At 41.3% G+C, this 21,908-nt stretch overlaps 2 protein-coding genes across 5 annotated transcripts in view; both read right to left on the reverse strand.

Annotated features, from left to right (window-relative positions):
* Positions 1-196: 196 nt before the first annotated feature.
* golm2 (golgi membrane protein 2) lies at positions 197-14,886 on the reverse strand. 4 transcript variants are annotated; one of them, XM_035151657.2, is made up of 10 exons: positions 13,800-14,886; positions 7,402-7,456; positions 7,142-7,244; positions 6,851-6,941; positions 5,699-5,810; positions 5,381-5,461; positions 4,710-4,988; positions 4,265-4,402; positions 2,364-2,531; positions 197-1,244 (listed from the first exon to the last, which is right to left on the reverse strand). In XM_035151657.2, the coding sequence occupies exons 1-10, from the start codon at positions 14,124-14,126 to the stop codon at positions 1,168-1,170; spliced, it is 1,431 nt and encodes a 476-aa protein (XP_035007548.1). In that variant the 5' UTR covers positions 14,127-14,886; the 3' UTR covers positions 197-1,167. The 4 variants fall into 4 exon arrangements, with proteins under 4 accessions (XP_035007548.1, XP_035007540.1, XP_035007568.1 ...); XM_035151649.2 differs by having other exon boundaries at positions 5,381-5,464; XM_035151677.2 differs by lacking the exon at positions 2,364-2,531.
* A 1,100-nt stretch (positions 14,887-15,986) lies between these two features.
* fam189a1 (family with sequence similarity 189 member A1) overlaps positions 15,987-21,908 on the reverse strand; it is a 40,623-nt gene continuing 34,701 nt past the window's right edge. The window contains exons 6-11 of the mRNA XM_035166471.2: positions 20,389-20,524; positions 19,111-19,189; positions 18,241-19,020; positions 17,811-17,882; positions 17,135-17,448; positions 15,987-16,794 (exon numbers count right to left, since the gene is read on the reverse strand). Of these exons, the coding sequence (XP_035022362.2) occupies positions 16,591-16,794; positions 17,135-17,448; positions 17,811-17,882; positions 18,241-19,020; positions 19,111-19,189; positions 20,389-20,524 (1,585 nt within the window). The 3' untranslated portion in view covers positions 15,987-16,590. The remainder of the gene's footprint in view (positions 16,795-17,134; positions 17,449-17,810; positions 17,883-18,240; positions 19,021-19,110; positions 19,190-20,388; positions 20,525-21,908) is intronic.

Here is a 21,908-nt window from a genome sequence, read left to right on the forward strand (position 1 = left end):
CTTACAGAGAATGAAAGAAACAGGATGTTACAGAAAGAAACTAAAGGCATTCAGGAGCTGGACACCTATGAAAGTCTTTGTCCTTAGAAAGCAGCTGAGTTTTCTTATTGTTGAAAAACTATCACCAGAATAAACCTGTGTTACCTGTCGTTTTCCACATCTACAATAACTCTAAAGCATGATCACAAGTGACAAATGACATGAAGCATCACCTTTAATAAAATTAAATTACATTCAATCTGCCTTTCCACGAGAAATCTATGTACCTGGCTGCACAAACAGAACCGATTTCATGTTGACGGATTTCTCTAAGGACGAGGACATCTCCTCAGTACAAATGGTAACAGCTCAACTACATTATGTACAAGAGACTTCATTAATGGAAGCATGTGTACAGTAAGTCAGTTCCATGTGTGCTCAGATCATCTTTGCACACGGCGGAGGATACTAACAATTGCTCTAAGTATTGCTTATGCATCAGTATTTTGCTTAATTTGATTAATAAAAGGTTTTGACTGCATGCGATGGTATCATTAAGAAAACAAAACAATGAGGAGCACTTTGGAGTGTCTGTCACAAAGAAAAGAAACTGATTTAATAGGCCATAAGAAGAGTCCTTGGCATTTGTAGAGTATTCCCATTCCTGAAAAAAAAAAAAAAAAGTCTTCACTGTAAAAGTCCCAAAGTTATGTTGAAAAGGCAGAATGCCAAGTTAGTCTCTTTGATAAACATCTCAGGTGAAGAGTTTGTTTCTATGACGTTAGAGCGACCTGTAAAGAAAAGTAGCAAAAACAAAAACACAGTTCGACCTCGAAGTTCAGATGTGAGTCAACAGGCCTCATTCAGACAAATCAGTCACGATCTGAGGCCGATATCAAGTAACAAAACTCAACAGTCAATGTACAGCATCTCATCTCTACTGTCGTAGAACCACTGGGAAATCAAGAGCAGCTCAGGACAATGCCATGTTTTTCTTCTTCTTCATATCATGTTAAGTTATTCAGAATTAATTCATTAGTTGTAATGTCTGATCAGCGCATGACATTGAGGATGCACCTTATAAATTCTTTAAACATATTGATGTTCAAACTATCTTGTTGAGAGAGACCTTGGTTGTAGAGGCAGGTCTGAATATGTTTAATGAGTTACAGCTGTATGAGTTCCCATTCAAAGAATGTCAATAGCTTGATGTCTTTTTCCATAATCCACAGCCCGATCTCCCTGCATGTCACGATCATCATCATCTGGAAAAAAGGAAAAAGAAATAATATTAGAGGTAAATTCATAGAAACATTTACACTAAATGAAGTGTTGTAATCATACACCATCATCGCATTATAAAACAAATTATTGTACATGAATCATTAACTACAGTATGTCCTCTGCATCAGTCCAATCACATTAATAGCTGTACATTCAGAAATGGAATAGTATTAGATACATGTTTTTCCATTGTGTTGAATATACTGGTGCACATCTGGACTCCAGCTGAAGTGCTGATTTTCAGCTTTACATCCATCTAGTCTTTTGTAAATAAACCTGCTGATTCAGCAACAATGTATTTATCTAGAAGAATCTATAGAAAATACATATAGTCGTGGGAGGAAACATTTCCTACATCTATCTTGAATATTATTTGTTTCCTTGTAGGTGGAACACAAACTGAACAGTTAAACATAAAATAAAAATGACAAATCATAGCCAATCACCAGGCAGAAATGACAAATTGTTTTTTAAAAGATGAATGAAAACAAAGATAGTAGTACTGTCACACTCTAATCAAATATTAAAATTCTAATCCAAAAAGGTTATCAGGAATTCATGGGAAACAATCACAACAGAGAAAAAAATACATGGGCATGCATTTCAATATTTCAAGGAGAACATAGACACATTCACGAACACAGCGAGCTATATTTATCTACTGGTCTAGATGTGGGTCAGATGTTTGGTGGGCACAGACAGGTGGTACAGCTAAAAAGAAGCACAGGCAGGAGAGAAAATACGAAATGGCAGAAATATTCTCACAGAACCGTAAGTTCCTGGGTCAGTTTTTCCCTAAACGGAACAACTGGGATTGTTATTGTGTCTATGCAATGTGAAATTACTAACACAATTCAGTTAGTCATCCCGAACTGCATAAATAGCAGCTCTGTTTTGACCCTGAAGGAGTTTGTCATAATTCTTGCATATCTATATTTTATGATGGAATTCAAGGACCAAACTCAGGGTACTGTGAGCTACTCTAACTGTCAGGACAGATGCAGGGGGGGCAGCAGCAGGACAGGGGTGGAGGGAAGGAGCAAGGGCGGAATGGAGGATACACATCTGAACAGGCAGTCCAGTCCCCCAGCCTGGCTCACCTTGAACGTCTTCCTCCCCACCATCACCATCCTCTTCCTCATTGTAGGCCAGCTCGGCCTGCTTGTCGGCCTCATACTCACCCACGTTCCCATCATCCCCATTGTAGTCCGCCAGCTTAGAGCCGTGTTGCGGATCTACTGGGGACTCGTTCTCATCAAAGAACCGGCCTGCAGGAGGCAGAGAAGGGCCTCATCAGGAAGGGAGGGAAAGCGGAGGCAGTTGAAGGGAGACAGGGAGGAATGGGTGAAATACTGCATAGTAAATGCATGAAGGAATAAGTGATTGTCTGTAGAATGTGATAAAAGATAAGGAAGGGGAGGTGAATGGATACAGAGATATAAAAAAGACGATGAGTCTTTCAGAAAAGAAAAGGAAAGTCAATCATGGATTGAGTGGAAACAACAGGGGTTCCCTAGCAGCACTAATCTAATTATTGGTTTAATCATCTCTACAATCCAATCATCAATCATTCAAATTCAATGCTGCTGAATTAATCCTATTATATGTTGACTTTTTGTTGCTACTGTGAGGAGTGTTGATCCCAATCATTACAAACAACTCAACTGAAGCAACTTCCATTACAGAGGCCTGTTTGTGGTTATTTTGAGTTTAACAAGCTATAAAAACAATAGTTTGTACGTGTTAAAGTATAAAACTAAATAAATAATACAGTATACGTCATGAATCTATATTATATTCCCACTCCCCACTTATAAATCTCTCATGTAAATTGATGGGACACCAAAAAGTCAAATTAATCTTTCTCAAAGATGTTTTATGTCATTTTAGGTAGATCTTATCACACCGGTGTTTCATGTTTCTGAGAAGTTTGGATTTAATTAGTTATTTGATGCTATATAAACAGGGTGAGATGTCGTGATTGAACGCTGAGACACTCATGATTGGTTTAGCGCTCGGATCAATGCGAACGCAATACCTCAACTGCCACTGCGGAGAATCTAGAGATGCATCATCCATCTTTACAAACAGTCTGTGGTCTTAACTGATGTTATGTTTTTGTTTTTAATGTTTCGCTTGGACATCAGGAAGAGTAGTTGATCCTCGGCAACAGCTGATGGGAATCTAATAAAATCATAGGCTTTTGTTGCCGTGCAGATTTGAGATGTCCCTTCTGATCGCGACAGCACTGGGTGGGACTAGAGATGCACTGAGCCGGGCAGCATCTTAACGCGGCTCGTGTTTACTAAGTACCAGACACTGCCAGAAATGAGACATCTGGTGGGTATTAATTTACCATAATGGGATGCAAGGATAAAGTGATCAGATGTAGAAGATTGGTGGAGAAAAAAAAATGAGTATGCGGTGAGTTTTTTTTAACAACAGAGCTGCAGAGGGTGAGATGGACGTGTGAGGGAGATGAAAGAACCGAACATTTGAAAACAGGGAGAATAAAAAAAGCAGCAGAGCAAAGCAGAAGCCAGGCAGCAGGAAAGGATCATCTGGGAGCCAGCTGTGTGTCATTTGTCTCGACTCCTCTGCAACTGAGCCCTCTCTCTCTACACCTTGACAGTGTTCCATATTCAAGACGAGACTTACATTCAAACAGACGCTCAGATATAGAAATTCTAACCCTGAACATGTCTTTTGTAGAAGTAAGTGTGTAACCGGTTAGCAATGGGCACACAGATTCACACAGATAGCACAACACCATAATTGTGTTTTACTCTCTGAGTTGACACACATTAGAGAGAGCTGGGAGGCAGCACAAAGGCAGAGCGAACAAAAACAGCCTTGATTTTACCAATTCTTTTTACGCATAGTTATTCCCCCCCCCCCCAACACTTCTACAATAATCACCAGTCGATGAGTTAATAAAATATTTACCCCTCCATCTACCACATCTCAAGTCAGTAACTTTATTCTGTGGAGGAACACTCACTTTGACGGTGATGAACTGGCTCTGCTGCGACTTGGTCTTTTGGGTGGTGAGGCTGGATGTGCTTGGGCACCTGGGCAGGGTTGGGGGGCAGAGCAAGACCCCTCAAGTGTTCGCTGTCACCCTTGACATTATCTGGAGCTGAAAGGAAGACAAACTTAGGCGGTGCTCTATGTAGAAATCTACTGAGCTACAACATGACAACAACGATCAAGGAAAATGAATGCCTTTTAAATATTCCTGATTATTATCAATGAAGCATAGTGTAGTAAAAACAGTGTATTTGTTTTCTTAAATGTAGCACCAGAAGATGTTGTACATGAAAACATTTTGAAAATAATAGTTTGCTGTGAGAGAAACATAATTGAATTAAGTAAAACTGTATTTCCGTGAAGCCTGGGAGTGATTACAATTAATATGAATCATATGGTCGTGGTGCCTGCTGTACCTCGGAGTTGTCTTTGCTCTTCTCCCAGCTCGTCTGCCTTGATACCTGCCTTGTTGTCCTCTTCAAACACTATTGGTTTGTCCGCCTGTTTCATGATGTTTGGAGGTGCAACCCCTACAGCTTGGACCTCCACCCTGTCCTGCTGCAGCCTGGGCTGGTCCAGAGACAGACCCTGGACTCCAGGCCCGTCAGCTGCCCCAACGCCAGGTCCGGCCCCGGCGCCCACAACCACATCAGGGGCCTCGTCGTGCTTCTTAGTGATGGCTGGTTTCTTCAAGGCTGAATATAAAATGAGTGGTAAAGTGAGGAATTGAAGTCCACTTTTGACTGCTTTGTGTTTTAGTTGCAGCAGTAATAGAAATATTTAGGCAGTTTTTGAGCTATGACACCACAGAACAGCTTTTTTACCGGCTAAGTAATGTTTTGGTTTTGTCTGTCTTATAGCATGATTACACAAAAACTTCATAGATTACCACAAAACTGTATGAAGAAGATGGAGGAATCCATACAATTTTGGTGCATTTTTCCCCCCACTGCATTTAACATAGTGAGATGGAGTTTTTTTCCCCTTCTAGTTTTCTTAAACATTGTCAAGTACAGTGACATACATAAAGGACCCTGACATTTGTCAACCTAAAAAGTGCTGTTGTAACTTTAGGTCCACTGCTTACCAAACTGCACATCATCGATTTTTCCCACCTCACTGTCTTCAATGCCAGGCATGCCAGCATCACTGCCAGGCTTCCCCATCTCTTCTGTAACAGAGGAGAGGGAACGTGACTTAGGTAAAGGACAGTTTGATGAGTTTCTAGTTACAGAGTCATAGAAACAGTAACATACACACAAACTAACAGAGGGTATATGAGCATTTAGTGCATGTTTATTTTTCCACTAGCAATCAAATACTGAATTTACCATGTAAGCACAAAGCAACAGATAGAAACATCATGAGCGGTAAAGCCTTACTTGACTCATCACATCCACTGTACCTTTTAAATCATTACTGTCATGCCGGTTAGTGGCCACAGTATGGCGCTCTCCAACCATCTCAACGCCAGGTGCTCCATCTGCCACTACACCCTTTTGGCTGATAATCACACTCTGAAGAAATGTCAAAAGAAAATAAAAAAAAAATGGAGAGAAGAATTAATAGAATTAATAAAGTGTAGCTGCTACTGTCACTACGTATGTTAAAAAAAATCTAAAAGTAATGAATAAATGCTGCATCAATTAGGGCTGCACGATGACGATATGATTTGCGATAAATAAACATAAACAGTCCCTGGCTACTGACCCAGAGACCATGGACAGCTCCACAGCCAGGAGGAGGCGCACAGCCCGGTCACAGCGCCACCAAGCCTGGGGCAGAAACCAGGGAGCGATGCACAGCTCCACTAAGTCCACTTACAGTGTTAATGTGGGTCTTTTAATACACGTTTGGTCCTTGAAAAGTAATTTTTTCACAGTTTTAACGGCTCTGTCAGTAATTTACATCCTCTGGTGTCTCTGTCAATCGCGCTGCCTCAAACCAAACGGAGCGCGCCGCCATCTCCCCCAGTTTGACACGTGTCAGATCACATTGTTTGTGTGTGTGTGAGTGCGTGTGTGTGGGGGAGAGAGAGTGAGGGGGAGAGAGTCTTATGAATGCACGCGCTGCTCTGAAGAAAGATTTAACTCATTAATGAAAGTATTGATCATTATGTGATGATCAGTGTAGATATTGTGGCGACAGACAAATCAAGAGAGTGAGAGCGAGAGAGAGCGACACAAACACAGCAGCGGAGTCTGTGTGCGTCTGGGCGCTGTTATTTTTCCCTCAAGTTCTTGGTTCATAAATAAGCAACAATTCTTTTATAAAACTCAACCGCTCACAGTGATGAATTCAACTCGTGAAAAAAGTGATCACTAGAAATTTCCACAGTGGAGTTTAGTTGGAGGAGGTGGAGCAAGATTTGACGGAGCTGCTCTTTCAAATTCTCTGTTTTCTCTCTATTCCGTTGATATCGCGATGACGATAGATTTTCGATATATTGTGCAGCCCTAGCATAGATGCATTTGCACTTAAGGACATGGGGGGCTCCTCAGGCTCAACCTTTCACTATTAACTTAAAAGTGTTTGTCAAGATTTCATCAGCACTCACCTGTCTTAGCTTTGAGGTTTCTTGCTCCAGAGTCTTCTTGGATTCTTCATACTCGTTTTTTAGTTGTGCAATCTGACGTCCACACTGTAAACTAGTTAACACATATTTCTCATCAGTTCCACTCAGGTTATCTGGGATTTATTTTACACCAAGAGATTTTTATCACCTTATTGAAATATCAATGAGTCATAATAATGTTTAACTTAAGAAGCAAATGTGACTGAGACCCTGTGTCACACTTCCTGTCGGTGTTGCCATTACACCGACAGGAAGTTGTAAAGCTTAACATACCTCTCGTACTCCAGTTTTCTTTCCAACGTGGTGCTGTTTTTCTTCACTTCTCTCAGCTGGTCCTCCTGTTTTATGAACTCCTGCTTCAGCTCCTTTAGCTGCTCTGTTCACCGCAACACAAACAGATGCACACAATAGTTTGGAGAGGTTTAGTTCACATCTGATTAATGCATTACAAATTTCAATAGACGCATTGAAAGTTTTTACAAGAGGGTCTGAGAGTGCCCTCTGCTGGTCAGACAAGGCTGAAGTCCTCCTACCTTCGAGCCTCTGGATTTCTGTAATTTGGGATGTGACTTCACTCTGCAGTTTCATCTGAAGAGAGGAAAACAAAGGCTCAGCAATTAGGAGGGACCGCTGCAGGACTTCTGACTCTTCTACTACAAGCAGTCGAAGAGATGCACAACAGGTTCTCTCAACAGTGAACAATGTCAGGCGGAGCAGGTTTGCCTTGTTTTCGAAAGCTGCACAAACACAGAATACACGGGGACCTTTTACTGAGTTACTGTGAAAAGGAAACACAGCGACAGGATTCATGTAGCTGGTTGAAAAATAAAGAATCTCACTTAATTTAACTGAGCAAATGCCTTTAACATTCAAAAAATATAAGTATAGACTTTGATAATTACTTTACAGGTGGTAAAGTTATTATTATTATAAAGTAATTATATATTTTTTCTTAACTTAAACTCAGTGACCAGGAAAACAACCCCATAGTGCAGTTCATTAAAATAGCTCTGTAATGAACAGCGATAATGTGAAACTTAACACACTAACCTGGATCCCAATCTTATGCTCACTGTGATGTTACGGACATTCTCGGCTGCTCTGTATTTTGTGTTTCAATTACACTCTAAGTTGTGTTTCCAAGGGAAGGAGGAAAACTTTTAGGTGTTGACAAATATTTTATAGGGTTTCAAAGACTCCCTATAGGTTACAAATGTAGCTCTTTAAGTTGTTCAAAAAATAGCAGCATTATCTTTTCCACACTATTATATTAGAATGGTGATTAGTTTTAAGGTGAACATGGGCATTATATATATTTATCTTTTCCCAAAAACTTGTCATCTTTGGAATCCATTGGGATTATCTACATTCTTGAATGAGTTATAATTGACTGGCACAGATAGCAGTGAGGACAGAGTGGACAGGAAGTAAAGCATTTGCAACAGCTTCTTTTTTAGATCTGTAAACTAATGGAGGATTTACATAATTTAAATCAGTGAAGCACTAAGGTCAAACTTCCAAATTTACAGTTTTTGATATATTCAGGTGAGACACACAAAATCTCTCGCTCCTTCCAGATTCCCAGCAGCTCGTGTCAAAATGTATTTATTACTTTGGTTTCTTCAGATCTTATATAAGTTCTGGGAAGAGGCGACGTCCCAGGTTAATTGTTCTGTGAACTCACACTACAGGTTAATCAAGTACAAGGTGTTGAAGACTGCATTACTCAAATACAAGTGAACAACATTTTACCATCAGTGTCTCCTGAATGTGACAAGTGTTGCTCTAAGCATCACGAGCACATCTTCCCTGGGTCTACCCTACAATATAACTTGTTTGTTTGTTTGTTTGTTTCAACACTGTGTTGAGTCATTTTAAAAAGCATTATTTGAAGAAGTATTAGCACCGTTGAAAAAAAAAAACAAGCTTCATGCCGACAAGTGGTCAAACAAACCTGGTTAAACAGAAACCGCCCTGCACAAAGAAAAGCAGACACGGATGCAGTGACGTTACTCGTCAACGTCATACCAGGCGTTCTTACAGGGCCATCGGAAAGAAAATCCAAGAGTGGGAACAGAAATGAGAAGACATTTGTCCAACAACTGTACGTCTTAGTGCAGATAAACAGATACAACAGGAGCAGAGCAAATATGCACATGATCAGAGACTATTTGAGAGGAACAACCAGGTTTTGAGAAAAAAAAAAATGTAAGGCCATGCTCTTGAATAAAGACAGGACAGAAAATCTATACTTTTTTCAAAATCCTTTTCCTGAGACATTCAGCCAGACCAGGGATTGGTCATCTTTGGATGTCCTGCAGAGACCTTTGAGCTGCTGTAGATGCAGACATGCACTTTGTTATGGTAATAACTTCTTCTCCTGACTTGGAATTTACTGCTCCACCAGCTATGTGCATTGGCTCTGGAGATTTTGTCTAGTATACATATAGAAAAACTTTACTGAGTCATATTACTCCGCATCCATCAGGACTCTGACCTGTGTGGCTACATGAATGGGTGCGGTGCATAACTCCATTCATCTATTGCTCCCAACATCTTAATATCTTGACTTATGAGAGACCTTATCTGTTATTTTGTCTGGCAGTATGTTGTGTCAATATATTTTGTGATTGTAAAAAATGAAAACTGTAAATAAAGTATTCAAAAAGACTGTAAAACATGAACAGGTGATTAATGGCTTTCCCTGAGAGCCTGCTGAAAAGACTGTTTGCACACTGTATGAAGATCTATAAGCTTCTAGGATTCATTCTAGCACCTAATGGCTACAAGAGCACATATACTGTACTGTGTGGAAGCCATTTAAAACTCCACTGCCACGGTTTTCTCTGCATTGCAGGCCTCTCACTGTCTGTAGCATGCCTCTGTGTTCAAACAGGGTTGGGCTGTTGACAAAAGAAAGGAGTGGAACAACGGCTATGCAACGCGTATTATCTCTATCTTAATTACAGATATGAGAACCCGGATACTAGAGTTACTACCAAGACACAAAAGGAGCTCACAGTCATCGTATGTAAACACGTCACCATCTATATTCTGCTCAAAAAGAGAATCTCTAAGTTTTTATCGCTTCAAGAAAGAAAATATATATCTGCCATGAGGGATTTAAGTGTCGAAACTTAATAAAAACGTAAAAGAAAAACACCAATTGGTCTGTAATATATGTCAGTTTGTTAAAGTTTAGAAATTACTGACATTAGAGACAGCTAAACAGTTTATTTTCTTGTCTCATAAAGGCTGAACATCCATAAAAAAAAAGTAAGTTGTTCACTGAGTAACGACAGTGACTTCAGGAAGCTGAGAGGACATTTGAAAATAATGGTTGAGCAGAATCAAGACTCTCTTCCAACCTGAGGTCACTGCAGATCATCTTGTAAATATACTGTGCTGTCATCTCTGTGGACCTCTCCAAGTAATTTTACACAGGTGATTATTACCTATATTATGTATATTTACTTTTTTATTATAGACAAATGATAGAACTTTGGTTTGTTGTTCAAGTGCATGTGCCTGGTTTCTGATTTACGTGTCTGACAGCAATTTATATTTATTGTATTATTTCATCTTTAACTAACTGCTTTGAACATTTGTACACTGATGACCTGCAACAGTCATTTCTGCAAACTGTACTGAACCATCTTAAACTGGATAAGAATGCACATGCATCATAGTTATGGTATTTAGAGGAGGAGGTATTGGTTGCAAAAACTTCAATTTTTCCTCTGTAAAATGATCCATTGTTGAGTGTTACTAGAATAAAAATACACTGATATTTGGAAAGCAATAAACTCCCATTCAAATATCATTTCAATGATCTCATCAGGACTTTTGGACAAAGCCTTTCCTAAAAACTCTAAAGGGGTTGTTTTTCCTAATCTTATGTAGAAAAAGGGTAATGTGATTTATAGGCAAGACTCTGCTTCCACTCTAATATCCTTGGATGCTGTTTATCACTCAGCCCTCCGGGTTTATCACTGGACATGCTTCTAGGACCCATCATTACATCCTGCATGGAGAAGTTTGTGGTTTTCTCTATCTGATAGACGTGATGGGCATTTGTATTTGTTTATCTACAAGTCTCTTATTAGGAAGCTGCCATTTTATATTACTTCTATGTTTGACTTGTGCTCTGGATCATATCAAAGTCAGTCTCTTGACTGGCTTACTCTGGAAGTCGTACACGTCTGCAGTGACATGGGCAGATCAGCTTTTACTTTCTGAGCTCTGACCACCGTGAACTCTTTACAAAGCACCAGAAAGATCTATTCAACTTACAATCCATGACCACAAACCATCCAGCTTCTGTTTCTACCTGGTTTAACTGGTTTATCCTTTGTGAATATTTCTCATATCTTCATTAACTGTATCTATATATAGTTGTTTTATAATCTGTGTGCTTTTTTGTGATTTTACTGTTGCTCAACATCATTGCAAATGAAGACCAGCCCTCAATGACTTCATGAGTTTAGGCAATAAACAGCTTTTTTAGTGTTCAACTGCATTTGCCAATTCATGATCTAACCTTCTCTTACAGAGAAGCTGCTTGTGATTGTGCACAGAGGCATAACGTTATCCTCTCTGACTAGTTAAAGGGATATATGTCGCGACTCCTGGGACGCCATGTGGACACTGGAGACCAGCAGTGGTTTGTCCATGATGCTAAACTGAGCATGGGACAAAGATAAACAAATGTGGGCCTGTCCAAGAGAAATAAGAAAAGTCAGACTGGATGCAAATGAGATGAAAACGACCCCCTCATGTGTTGTATTAACGTCTGCCAGGGCAGCTGGGCACACACCAGTCAATGCTCATAGGGTGCTGGGACACAAAAGACAGTGAATTGCTGGCTGGGGCCACCGTGCAGGACAAAAGATGGGAACAGCCTTGTGGGGCATACAGAGGAGCAATACACAAAGTCTGTGAAATGTGTAAAAATGTGCTGAAGAAAAGAATCAGTATTAATTCAATGTTGCTTTTCCTAGCAAATGCAAGCATATCTTTAATTGACTATATAAAGTGTCAGAAGGCAGATTGGAGGAATGTAGAGAAATGTGGATTTTATACAGCATAAGAATAAAACAGTTCTGTGTGGAATAACCAGGCAGCCTCATCTCCTAATTTAGGCAAGCATGTCAAATCTATGTCTTTTGAACTTAAAGACACAAGTGGTTAAGATGTGAAGGTACAGTGAAACACCATGACCATTCCATTTTCTCCAAAAACCTAAAGTTATATTGAAACACTTGTGAGATATTTGAGCTATGACTCTGTATAAAAACCCTACATTAGTGGAACAGACCTCAGGTGAAAGTGGTGGAGAGGTGGATAATACTGTGCAGATGAATGAGTTTCCGACTGAGTCTTGAGCTGCATTTATCTTCTGCCACTAGGTACCACACACTATTCGATACGGACCATTGTCCTCTTTATAAGAACGATCATTTTCCTGGTTTTAAACAGATGAATGAGCTAAAAGCCTCAATCCATCTTGAGTTACCTCAGTTTTTTATCCCTGTGACACAGAATATGGAGATAACAGCAATATAATACAGATATGAGAATGAGGAAACATAACTTGCTATTGTGACATTGTCTTTTCCTACCTGCATGAAAGCTATGTAATAAGGGATCATGCTTTGCCATTGGATCCCTGTACTATTTGCCCTCCACACCTAATTTAAATACTGATTCAACTTTAACGTGCGTACTACTAAGTAACTATTTACAAAGTTTATGAATTTACTGATATTTGTAGCAGCATTTTAAGCACAAATATATCTGATGTGGATCAATAGACGTGATGTGGATTTGGATATGCAGCAGAAAAGAGATGATGGATGAATCAATTTAGAAATGATTTATTTAAGTTTAACATGTGAATTGTACTATGGGCAGATGTCTGGAACTATTGTACTTGAGATTTTCGGCCAGTTTGGTTAAAATCAAATTCATCTTATAATTTTTTTTTAAGGAAAATGAAATTGGTGATTTTACCCATTTTAACCAACAACAATCAACCCACAATATGAAGTAGGGCTGGATGATATGGCCAAAAATCATATCATGATTAAAGAGTTTGTGTCAGTCCATATTGATGATTCTCACAATAAATATCTATCGCTATAAACATGTTAGACTGATTTTTGATCCTGAGAGAATGTTGTGGTTTCAAACTCTTCTTTATGAGCAGAGAATGACCAACAGCCAAACCTTGCATAAGTCAGAGGTAGATCAGTTATGAAATATACCACCTGACTATGTTTGAACAATGTGTAAGTATGATATTGACTGAACCTTTGGTATGTTGCTATTAATTAAAAAGTATAATGTTACTGTTAAGAAGTATTAATATAGTTTCATTGCCCAGCTCTACATTGATTCAAATATGAAAGACACTTAGTTAGTGTCACCTATTTTATGTTTTATTCTTGCACTGTTTTCACCCTTACATTTGCTGCACCATAATTTTACAGGCTATGTTAGTCACAACTTTGTACAGCTTCAGTTATTTATCTTTTAATCTGTATGTATATTTGGCTTCAATAGTCACTACTCCACTGTGTCTTTAAATCCCCTTATACTTATTTGTATTGTCAATATCTCCATTAGCACATGCTTCTTTACAGTGACAGCTTTCTAGTAGTTCTGGTGGCTGGACTGTCATCTCGCTGTGGTGAACTTATTCTTGACCTTTTATTGTTCTCATGCTCTTGTGTTTGACTGTTTTGTGTGATACCGGATGACTAAATGTCCCTCGGGATCAATAAAGTATCTATCGATCCATCAAACTTTGTCTGTGGAAGTCTGTGGAAACTTCCCTCCCAAGCTTGTATCGTCGGGTTAAACTCTCAACATTTCTCCAACATGTCAGACATTAGAAACTCCGCTCCACCACACCCAGGCTGATCCGTACCTTCTCATCCCCGCACCTCTTGATGAGCGCCTCCCGGGCCTGCAGCTTGCCCTCCAGGACGCTGTAGTCTCCATCCTTCTGGTCGATCTGCTTCCTGTGTGTCTCCACCTGCACCATCAGCTCCGTGTTGCGCTTCTCCAGCCGACTCCGCGCCGCGTCCGTGCGCTTCACCTGCGTCTGCACCTCGGCCAGCTCGTCCAGCAGACGGCCGTGCTTGCTGGACACCGTCCAGTAGTTGAACGACAGCACGCCGATGATCACCATGAGGAAGATGAGGATGAAGGACGGGAGGCGGCCTCCCCGTCGGTTTGCGCCAAACCCAACCATCCCCACTGAAAATACCCTGTAACGTAACTCTGTGTCGTTGCCGCAGCCTCCGGAGCCCAGTGCGCGCGCTACTCTCCCGGTGTCAAGCACATCCGTCTACGTGACATGCCGAGTGTATCTGCGGCGAAATACAAACACTACACCCAGACAGGCATGAAGCTGGAAGACATGTCCACCGAGCCGCACTCTCCTCCCTCCTTCCGCACACTGGGCATGTTCCGCCGCTCCGTCCTGTGTCAGCGGGTGAAAAACGCCCGCGGGGACGTGGCCTAGCTCAGCTGGCAACGTTACACACGGCAGAAGAGACGTGGACAGCGACGCGGCTCCGTGGCACCGAGCGAGCGCGCACACACGCACACACACACCACACAGCTAGCTGGGCGACGTTAGCATCCAGCTAACGCTCTTCTCCGTGTGTCTCCCTGCAGGGTTATATTAACACGTGTGGCTCCGTTACACACGAACCACCCCGCTGCTGGTTCTGGTGTCAGACCTGCTGTTGGTGTTAGCTACCAACATGTCCGGCTAACCAGCAGCTAGCTAGCAACGGTGGATGCAACAACACAACCAGCCTCAGCCCCACGACAACACGTAGCGTCTCTTCCTGTGTGTGACGGAAACACTCGCTGCTGCGCAATGAACCAAATCCTTCAAATCACCGGGCAGCGGATTTTAAATCATGATCTCCACGAGCCGCTGAAACACCAGGCGTGATTTCTGCGCTGTGTGAAACTATAGCTGCAGCCACTGTCTGCCACTTCCGCCATGGAGGCGAACCTACATTTCAAAATAAAAAAAAGGATAAAAACGCATGTTTAGCAGCAAAGAGAAAGTGTGTTCTTGGCTTCTTGTGTCTGACTTTGTTAGACACGTGTAGGCTCAAAGTCTACACTTATTTGTAAAGTGATTTAAAACCAGCGGCATCGTGGTGAGAGCGAAAAATCCGTATGGAAACGTAGTATTAATAAAGCCAACTGAAGAAAAACAAATACCGGAAGTATTGTATTGGCTGGAAGAAGTAGCTTTACAGTCATAGTGAAATGAGGATCTAGATTTTATCTATTAACAGTTTGGATATTAGGTAAGTGTTGTCAAACCTGAAATAAAAAGATGACAAATGCATCATCAGAACAATACTTTTTCACTTCCTGTTTAACACAGGTCGCTGCTGCGTGTTGCAAACATGTCATTTTGAAATAAAAAGCAGCACTAGGGTGCCTTTTGGTGGCTTTATGTATTTCAATTACATATTAAATTTCAATGTAAAGGGTCAGATTTAATAGTTTTTTCTAGCATGTTGAGTTAATTTGAATAAACTAACTTGCGTGAGTTAAATATATTGTGTGTTTAATGTATACATTAATCTATACGTTTAACTTAATTTAATTAAGTCATTCAAGTTAGCCATAGCTATTTTCTGAGTGTAGGTCTGTCTTCATGCACTCTTATACCATTTATTCAAAGATCACTAGCAGTCTGATTTCCAATTTTACTTTCAATAATTACTAACAAACACATTATATTTCTAACATTATACATCTTATCTTTCATCACTGCTTGTTTTGCCTTCTTTTGTCATGATTGTTATGCACTTACGATCAAGTCCTGTTGTTTTTAGTGCTATATAAAACAAATCTAACTTGACGTGACTTATTATTTACTCTCCCTCATAACTTCGGTCTAGTCGGCCAAAGATTTTTCAGTTCATCAGTCAGGAGCAACTGAATTAAACAACACCACTGAATACACCATGACTGTACTATACAGTGTTCCTGTTATTTTGACCAGCTAAGGTGAGTAGATGTTCCCAACACCTGACCACTGACACACATCATTGAAATAAGAACACAAACCACCAGATACAAACTCTGATTTTATTGTAACACTGAAAAGAATCGCAACACAATGAGGTAAGTTAAATAATCCACATCTGTGATGTTTTTGAAACCAGCGACACCACTAAATATTCACCACCCAATCAGCAACAGTTCCACAAAGTCTGCAAACGATGGCGATTAACGCGTCGTCAGTTCAGTTCACAGTTTAATACAAACAATATTCCTCTCAGCTTCGTATGAGGACAAGAGGAATACTGGAAATCTTCCAATCACAAACTTACCAGTTGTACATTTTTTGAGGAGATGAGACTCAGTAGAAAAGATCCCCTGAGGGAGAAACATTCTTTTGATTTTCTGATGAGAATGAAGCCTCTACAGACACTGGCAGGCTCAGTCTGAGTGTGCTACCATTTCTGCTGATGACTTGGCACGGTCTCACAGGGCACTAAGAGATGCAACGTGAGAGCATTTCAGTTTGCCTATGCTGCTGTCACACTGTACAAATAGATGATCTCACAGTGTCTGATTACTCTACAGACATCTGTGGCACAGCACGACCTGTCTGCAACTCCTGCTCGCTGAAATGCCCTCAGAATTTTTCACCCGAGTCCTTGTTGGGAGGAAGGTCAGAGAATAGTCTCTCTGTACTCAAGGCCTTGTTCAGAGGAGGGGGAGTCCAGTGGGTGGGTGGAGGCACTGGTTGTTTGTTGGAGGTGTTTGGGACGGCACAGGGAAGGGGACGGCGATGAGCTCAAAGCGCCGCAGCTCTGGAGGTGAAGGTCCTCACGGCCTCGCTTTCTGGGACTGCCGATGATGCGCTGGGTCATCACCTGAGCAGAAGGAAATCATTATGCCAGGGATACATTTTTACAAATGTCGCTGACAAGCAACAATCCAATCAAATGTATTTGGTTTTAACACAGATATGCCACACTTTACTGTAGAATGATGAAAATCTAAAGAGCTGTGAAATATACCTCACTATGAATTTACATTACAGAGAAAAAACTGGAAAATACTGTAGCATTTTTCCACAGCTGCTGTAGTTATAATGCTATTATCATCACAAATTAAAACAATGCTGCTACGTTATATTTTCCATAAAATAGACCAGAATTGGACTATCAGGGTCTGTTAAACGGTACAGTATAAACGGTGTGATCCAGTTACCTGATCTATGACATTGGCACTATAGATGGCCTCCTCCATGTGTTTCTCATCCGACTTGATGACGCACTTGATGTTGTTGACCACCTGCTGGACCTCAGGAGGTAGACTGCAGTTTGAATGCTCAAGGAACTTGGCCACCAATATTTTGGTGTCTTTGTACATCTTGAGGTCGGCCAGCGAGTGTGGGCGCTCGTGGGAGGAGTTTGTGTGCAGGGCTCGAGGTTTGAGGGGGATATCAGTTTTCCTGTCCTCTTTCTGCTGCTTCCTGACAAACATGTGACCATGTTTTGCTCCACTATCCTCTGCTGACACGTCTGAAGATAAAACACAAGAAAAACTGTCAAAGCATTGAAATAAATAAATCATGGGCATCTCTTATAATCAAGGCTAATACTAGTGAGAGTGTCTGTATCACTGATTGAACACATTTTCATTATCAGCTCACAGTTGCAGTTAAAATAGGCTGAGGATTATTTTCTGATATGAATCCATGTATATCAGATAACATGATGTTATGGCGGGGGCAGCACAGAGGTTGCCGGTTCAAATCCCACTTTGGTCGCTGTCATTCTGTGTAGACATTTCATGTCCTCCTGTGTCTACAATGGGTTTTCTCCAGGTACTCTGGCTTCCTCCCACAGTCCTCATCCCATGAATTCAGACTGTATGTCCGTACCTTGCTCTGGTGACGTATGAGCTGAAGCTTCAGCAGCAGGGTTAGCGGCAGAGGAGCAGCCACTATTTTCTCCTGTAGAGGGAGACAAACACTTAGTGTGGACCAACAAAGCAGTTACTGGGTAGTGAGCCTGCCTTGCCTGATTTCATTGAAATGCTGTAGGGCTGCTACGACTTATCAATCACCATTACTGTTTTGTTTGATAAACAGTCAAAAACCCAGTGACAGACAATTAACAACAATATAAAACAGAAAAAAACAGCAAATCTCTACACTGAAGAATTTGGAATCAAATAATTAAAGAATTATTTAGAAATAATAATTGATTTACTGTGTAATCTCGAAAAACAACTGATCACTCTAGAAATATTTACATGGACTATTTAAAAGCTTTAGTATAAAACTTGTGAAACATCCTTGCCACACTTACTTCCTGTTGCAGAGGAGCAGGAGATAGGGTCACTGGTGGAGCGGACAATGCGTGCCAGCTTGCGGTACCTCCTGGCTGCTCGCACCCGAGGCCTCTCTGAGGGCGAGTGGCCACTTTGAGCTGAGGTAGAGGGGGGTTGTGATGTCGAAGAGGGAGACCAAACACTGAAACACAGCCTGGGGCCGCGTGGTCTGTTCGGAGGGGAAGGGGAGGAAGAAAGAGCCAAAGGGCTGATGGCTGAAGTTCCACCAGAGGAGGCCACTGAGGTGGGGGAACAAGGCTGAGGTGGTGGGGGGATAGGAACAGGGAGCATGAGCTTCCTGCTCATCATTCGTGCTTTAATGAGGGAGTGTGTCGGCGGTTTAGGTGGCTCCTCTGGTAAATGTTTGGCTGAGGCGAGCTCGTCACATATGTGAAGTGTGGCACTGTGTTCCTCACAGGGATGTGTGTTGTCTGTGGAGTCCTCCTGGTCCAGATTGCTAAAGTTCTCTGAAGACCAGTCTGGAGAGCGTTCCAGAGACTCCTGGGTCTGGGAAGACTCACTGTATCCGGTGTCACAGGGGCGAACATCCATGCTAGGCAGGCCACGGTGGCAACGTGACGGGTCACGTGTACAAAGTTCCAGGCTGGTGCAGCTTCCATCAGTGGGGGCAGTGTGGGGCGTGCCGTAAGGAGAGGAGTCAGAGCCCTGGACCTCCAGGGAGCACAAGTCCTCTGAGGAGCAGGTCTGGTCCTGATCAGCCACCTCTGACACCATCAGGGATGCACTGTCCACTGAGGCTGAAAACAGGGAGGAAAAGGCAGGATTATCACATCTACTGTTTAACAAAAACATTGGACAATCTCCTGTAATGTTCCCAGCGTCTTTACCCTGAGTGCTGAGACCTGCAGTGGTGTTTCTCTCACACAAACTGGACCCAGTGGCCTGTTGCTCGATGCTGGTTGTGACCTGTAAAGACAAATAAATAAACACTGTTCAAGTAAAATGATTTTGAGTGGATAAAGAAGATGAAGGAGAGAAAGTTCAGCTCATATTGGATATTTTATTGCATAATACAGAATGCACAAAAAATCTTCAATACCGCTTTTTGGTCTGTAGAGGGCTCTGTAAGACCACAACACTATAACAGGACATCAGGTGTATCAAGGGAGAAAACTACACCATCAGCTTAAACAAGAATCTTTAATTAGCTTCAATGATGTCTGCTTCAAGGTGCCGTTTAATACTCGTATATGTTCATGTAACTTGGTTTGCCAGATCATTCGTTGTCTTTAACCTGAAATCATCAGCTGACTCTCCTCTGCCGTCTCACACAATCAATCGATCACTGCCTTCTTCCACTGATTATTTACAGCAACTGTTTATCTGCAGCAGGTAAGAAAACCCCCTGCTGATTCCTGAAGGACACGGTTCAAAGTGGATGTGAATACAACTAGGGATTTATCACGTGTAATGGAAAAAAAAGGGATTAGAAGACTGAGCAGTTTATGAAAATAATAGAGGCTAGAGGGAGACTTGTTTTTACATTAGACACTTGTTTTTAATTGTGAACAATGAAATGCAGTGAAGCCTGAAAAAAAAGCTCTAACCATTTTTGAAAGACCATATGTACATTCTCAGTTATCTCAGACTTTTAGATCCTATATTGGTAATGCCATTTTAAAACACCAGTAGAAAATAAAAATAAAATGAAATAAATACCAACAAAAACTTTGACCAGCTCTTTAGAAATTACCATCTCATTTACATGAGTTGCTCAAATTCACTTTTATACTCAAACCTATTGTCTATAATAACGTATATTTCACATTTCAGACTTTCAAGAATCTTGGGCTTAACCTTGAAATCCACATCTCTGAAGACAATCTCATTAAAATGTACATAAATTCAAATTTAAACCAAAAGCAATTCACAACTGAATATCTCCTTATATACATTAGAAAAGTTATTTTAAAAAGTCACAATTTAAAGAGTATTTAAAGAAAAGACCTATTTTCAAGCAGGTTTGTATTGCTCCTACTCCTATGAAAATAGGAGTAGGAGTATGAAATATAAGTCAAGTATTATATGTGCTGCCGTGCACTCAGTTGCCTACACACAAGGCTTGTAGCCTGTTTTAAGGACAAACTAGTCTGTTTTTATCTCACCTGGCTGGCAGGGGTCTGCCCCACCACAGACTCATATGGAGGCGGCAGGTCCGTTGGGTACAGGGTCCCTGGGCTGTTGATTGGAACCCCGTAGATGGCACTGAAGGGAGAGTGGGGGAAGTCCAGGTGGAGGCCTCTGCCAGGGACACAAAGTAGAGTTTTAACTTAATAAACGAAACACAAAAACACCTTGAAATACTGTATCTCAGATATCTATAGCTAGAACACGAAACGTGAAGAGTGTTTGAGAAACTGTAACAGCAAGTCTGAATATAAATCCTATCTGAGTCTAAACGCAGTCGCTGGTCGATTGAAACCATTAAGAAAGAAAGGATGAGAAATATCCTTTTGCTGCCGCCGCTCCAGTCCGGATGATTTAAACCGGTTCTCTATTATTCTGTGTGTAGCACCGCTGTCTCATATGGTGCCAATTAAGAACACGCAGCCATGCACGCAGTAATATCTTTTAATTACAACCCCATTCTCCCCCAATGTGCCAGAGCATGAAATACAACCTGAGAGTTTCCACCAATCATCTGAGGCATGATGATGTCATGACACATCCCTGGCCCCGGGCAGAGACACCATAAATGCTTCCTCTGCCTTGTTTGTATTTATGGCATAATTGACAAACAGATGTGGCTTCTTGCCAAATGGCAGCATCAGCAGCACTCTCTCTGGCAAGACTGAGAAAATGGAGAGAGTGATGAAGGAGGGGGTCAACCGATCTTCCACAACAGCTGAGAATCACCGCGAAGATGATGATGATGATGTCGCAGCTGCTTAACGGAGGGAAAAGCTCAGACCTGGCTGCCGATGATAATACCACATGCGACGCAGTCAGATAGTAAACAGACGCATGCCACCGCTGCCTAATATGATGGATTTGGATTTGGCTCTGGAAGCAAATGTTGGTTTTGGCATCTGTATATTCACCTTCTCACAGGAAATCACGGGATGGTTAGTCCATATTAACTAAATATGTTCGAGCTGCAAAAATCCTTTAACTGAACAGATAATGGAACGTACCAGCAAGAACAGGTTATAGACTTCATCTTTTCAGCTCCTCTGAAACAAATCCTTCTGTTTCTTTTCCTTGGTGTGTTCTCCTGAGAGCTTTCCGCCTCCAGTGCCTGACCTATCAGCCCCATGATCAATTTTTTTTAATAACTTTGCTCCTTCCTCACTTTATGACCATTTTTATTTCACAGTCCACTACCTGATTCATTACAGGTGTCTGTGGCGAGGCGGGCAAGGAGCTGCAAGAAAATGTTATAGGTTCCAAAAAATGAATCCCGAAGAGTCCTAAATCTTCAGCGTGTGTGTTATCGTGGCACTGGGCCATGAACGACTGATCACTCACAGAAACCAGCAGAATTCTATCAAAAAGTTTGAGATAAGCAGAGCCAGGCTGGGTTCTTCATTAAGTTCCCCAAATGTATTTAATAAAAACTAGGCCTTTATTTCTGCCACGATCAGTAACATAACCACAATTATACCCTGTAATCTTTGCTTCACAA

Source organism: Hippoglossus stenolepis, chromosome 1 (assembly GCF_022539355.2).
Source record: "Hippoglossus stenolepis isolate QCI-W04-F060 chromosome 1, HSTE1.2, whole genome shotgun sequence".
NCBI lineage: Eukaryota > Metazoa > Chordata > Actinopteri > Pleuronectiformes > Pleuronectidae > Hippoglossus > Hippoglossus stenolepis.

Coding starts and splice junctions, on each gene's coding strand:
- golm2 (XM_035151649.2), bottom strand. CDS start 14,126: ATGGTTGGGTTTGGCGCAAACCGACGGGGAGGCCGCCTCCCGTCCTTC. Junction 4,989..5,380: donor AATCGATGATGTGCAGTTTG/GTAAGCAGTGGA, acceptor TTTTATATTCAG/CCTTGAAGAAACCAGCCATC. Junction 2,532..4,264: donor GCCAGTTCATCACCGTCAAA/GTGAGTGTTCCT, acceptor TGCCTCCTGCAG/GCCGGTTCTTTGATGAGAAC.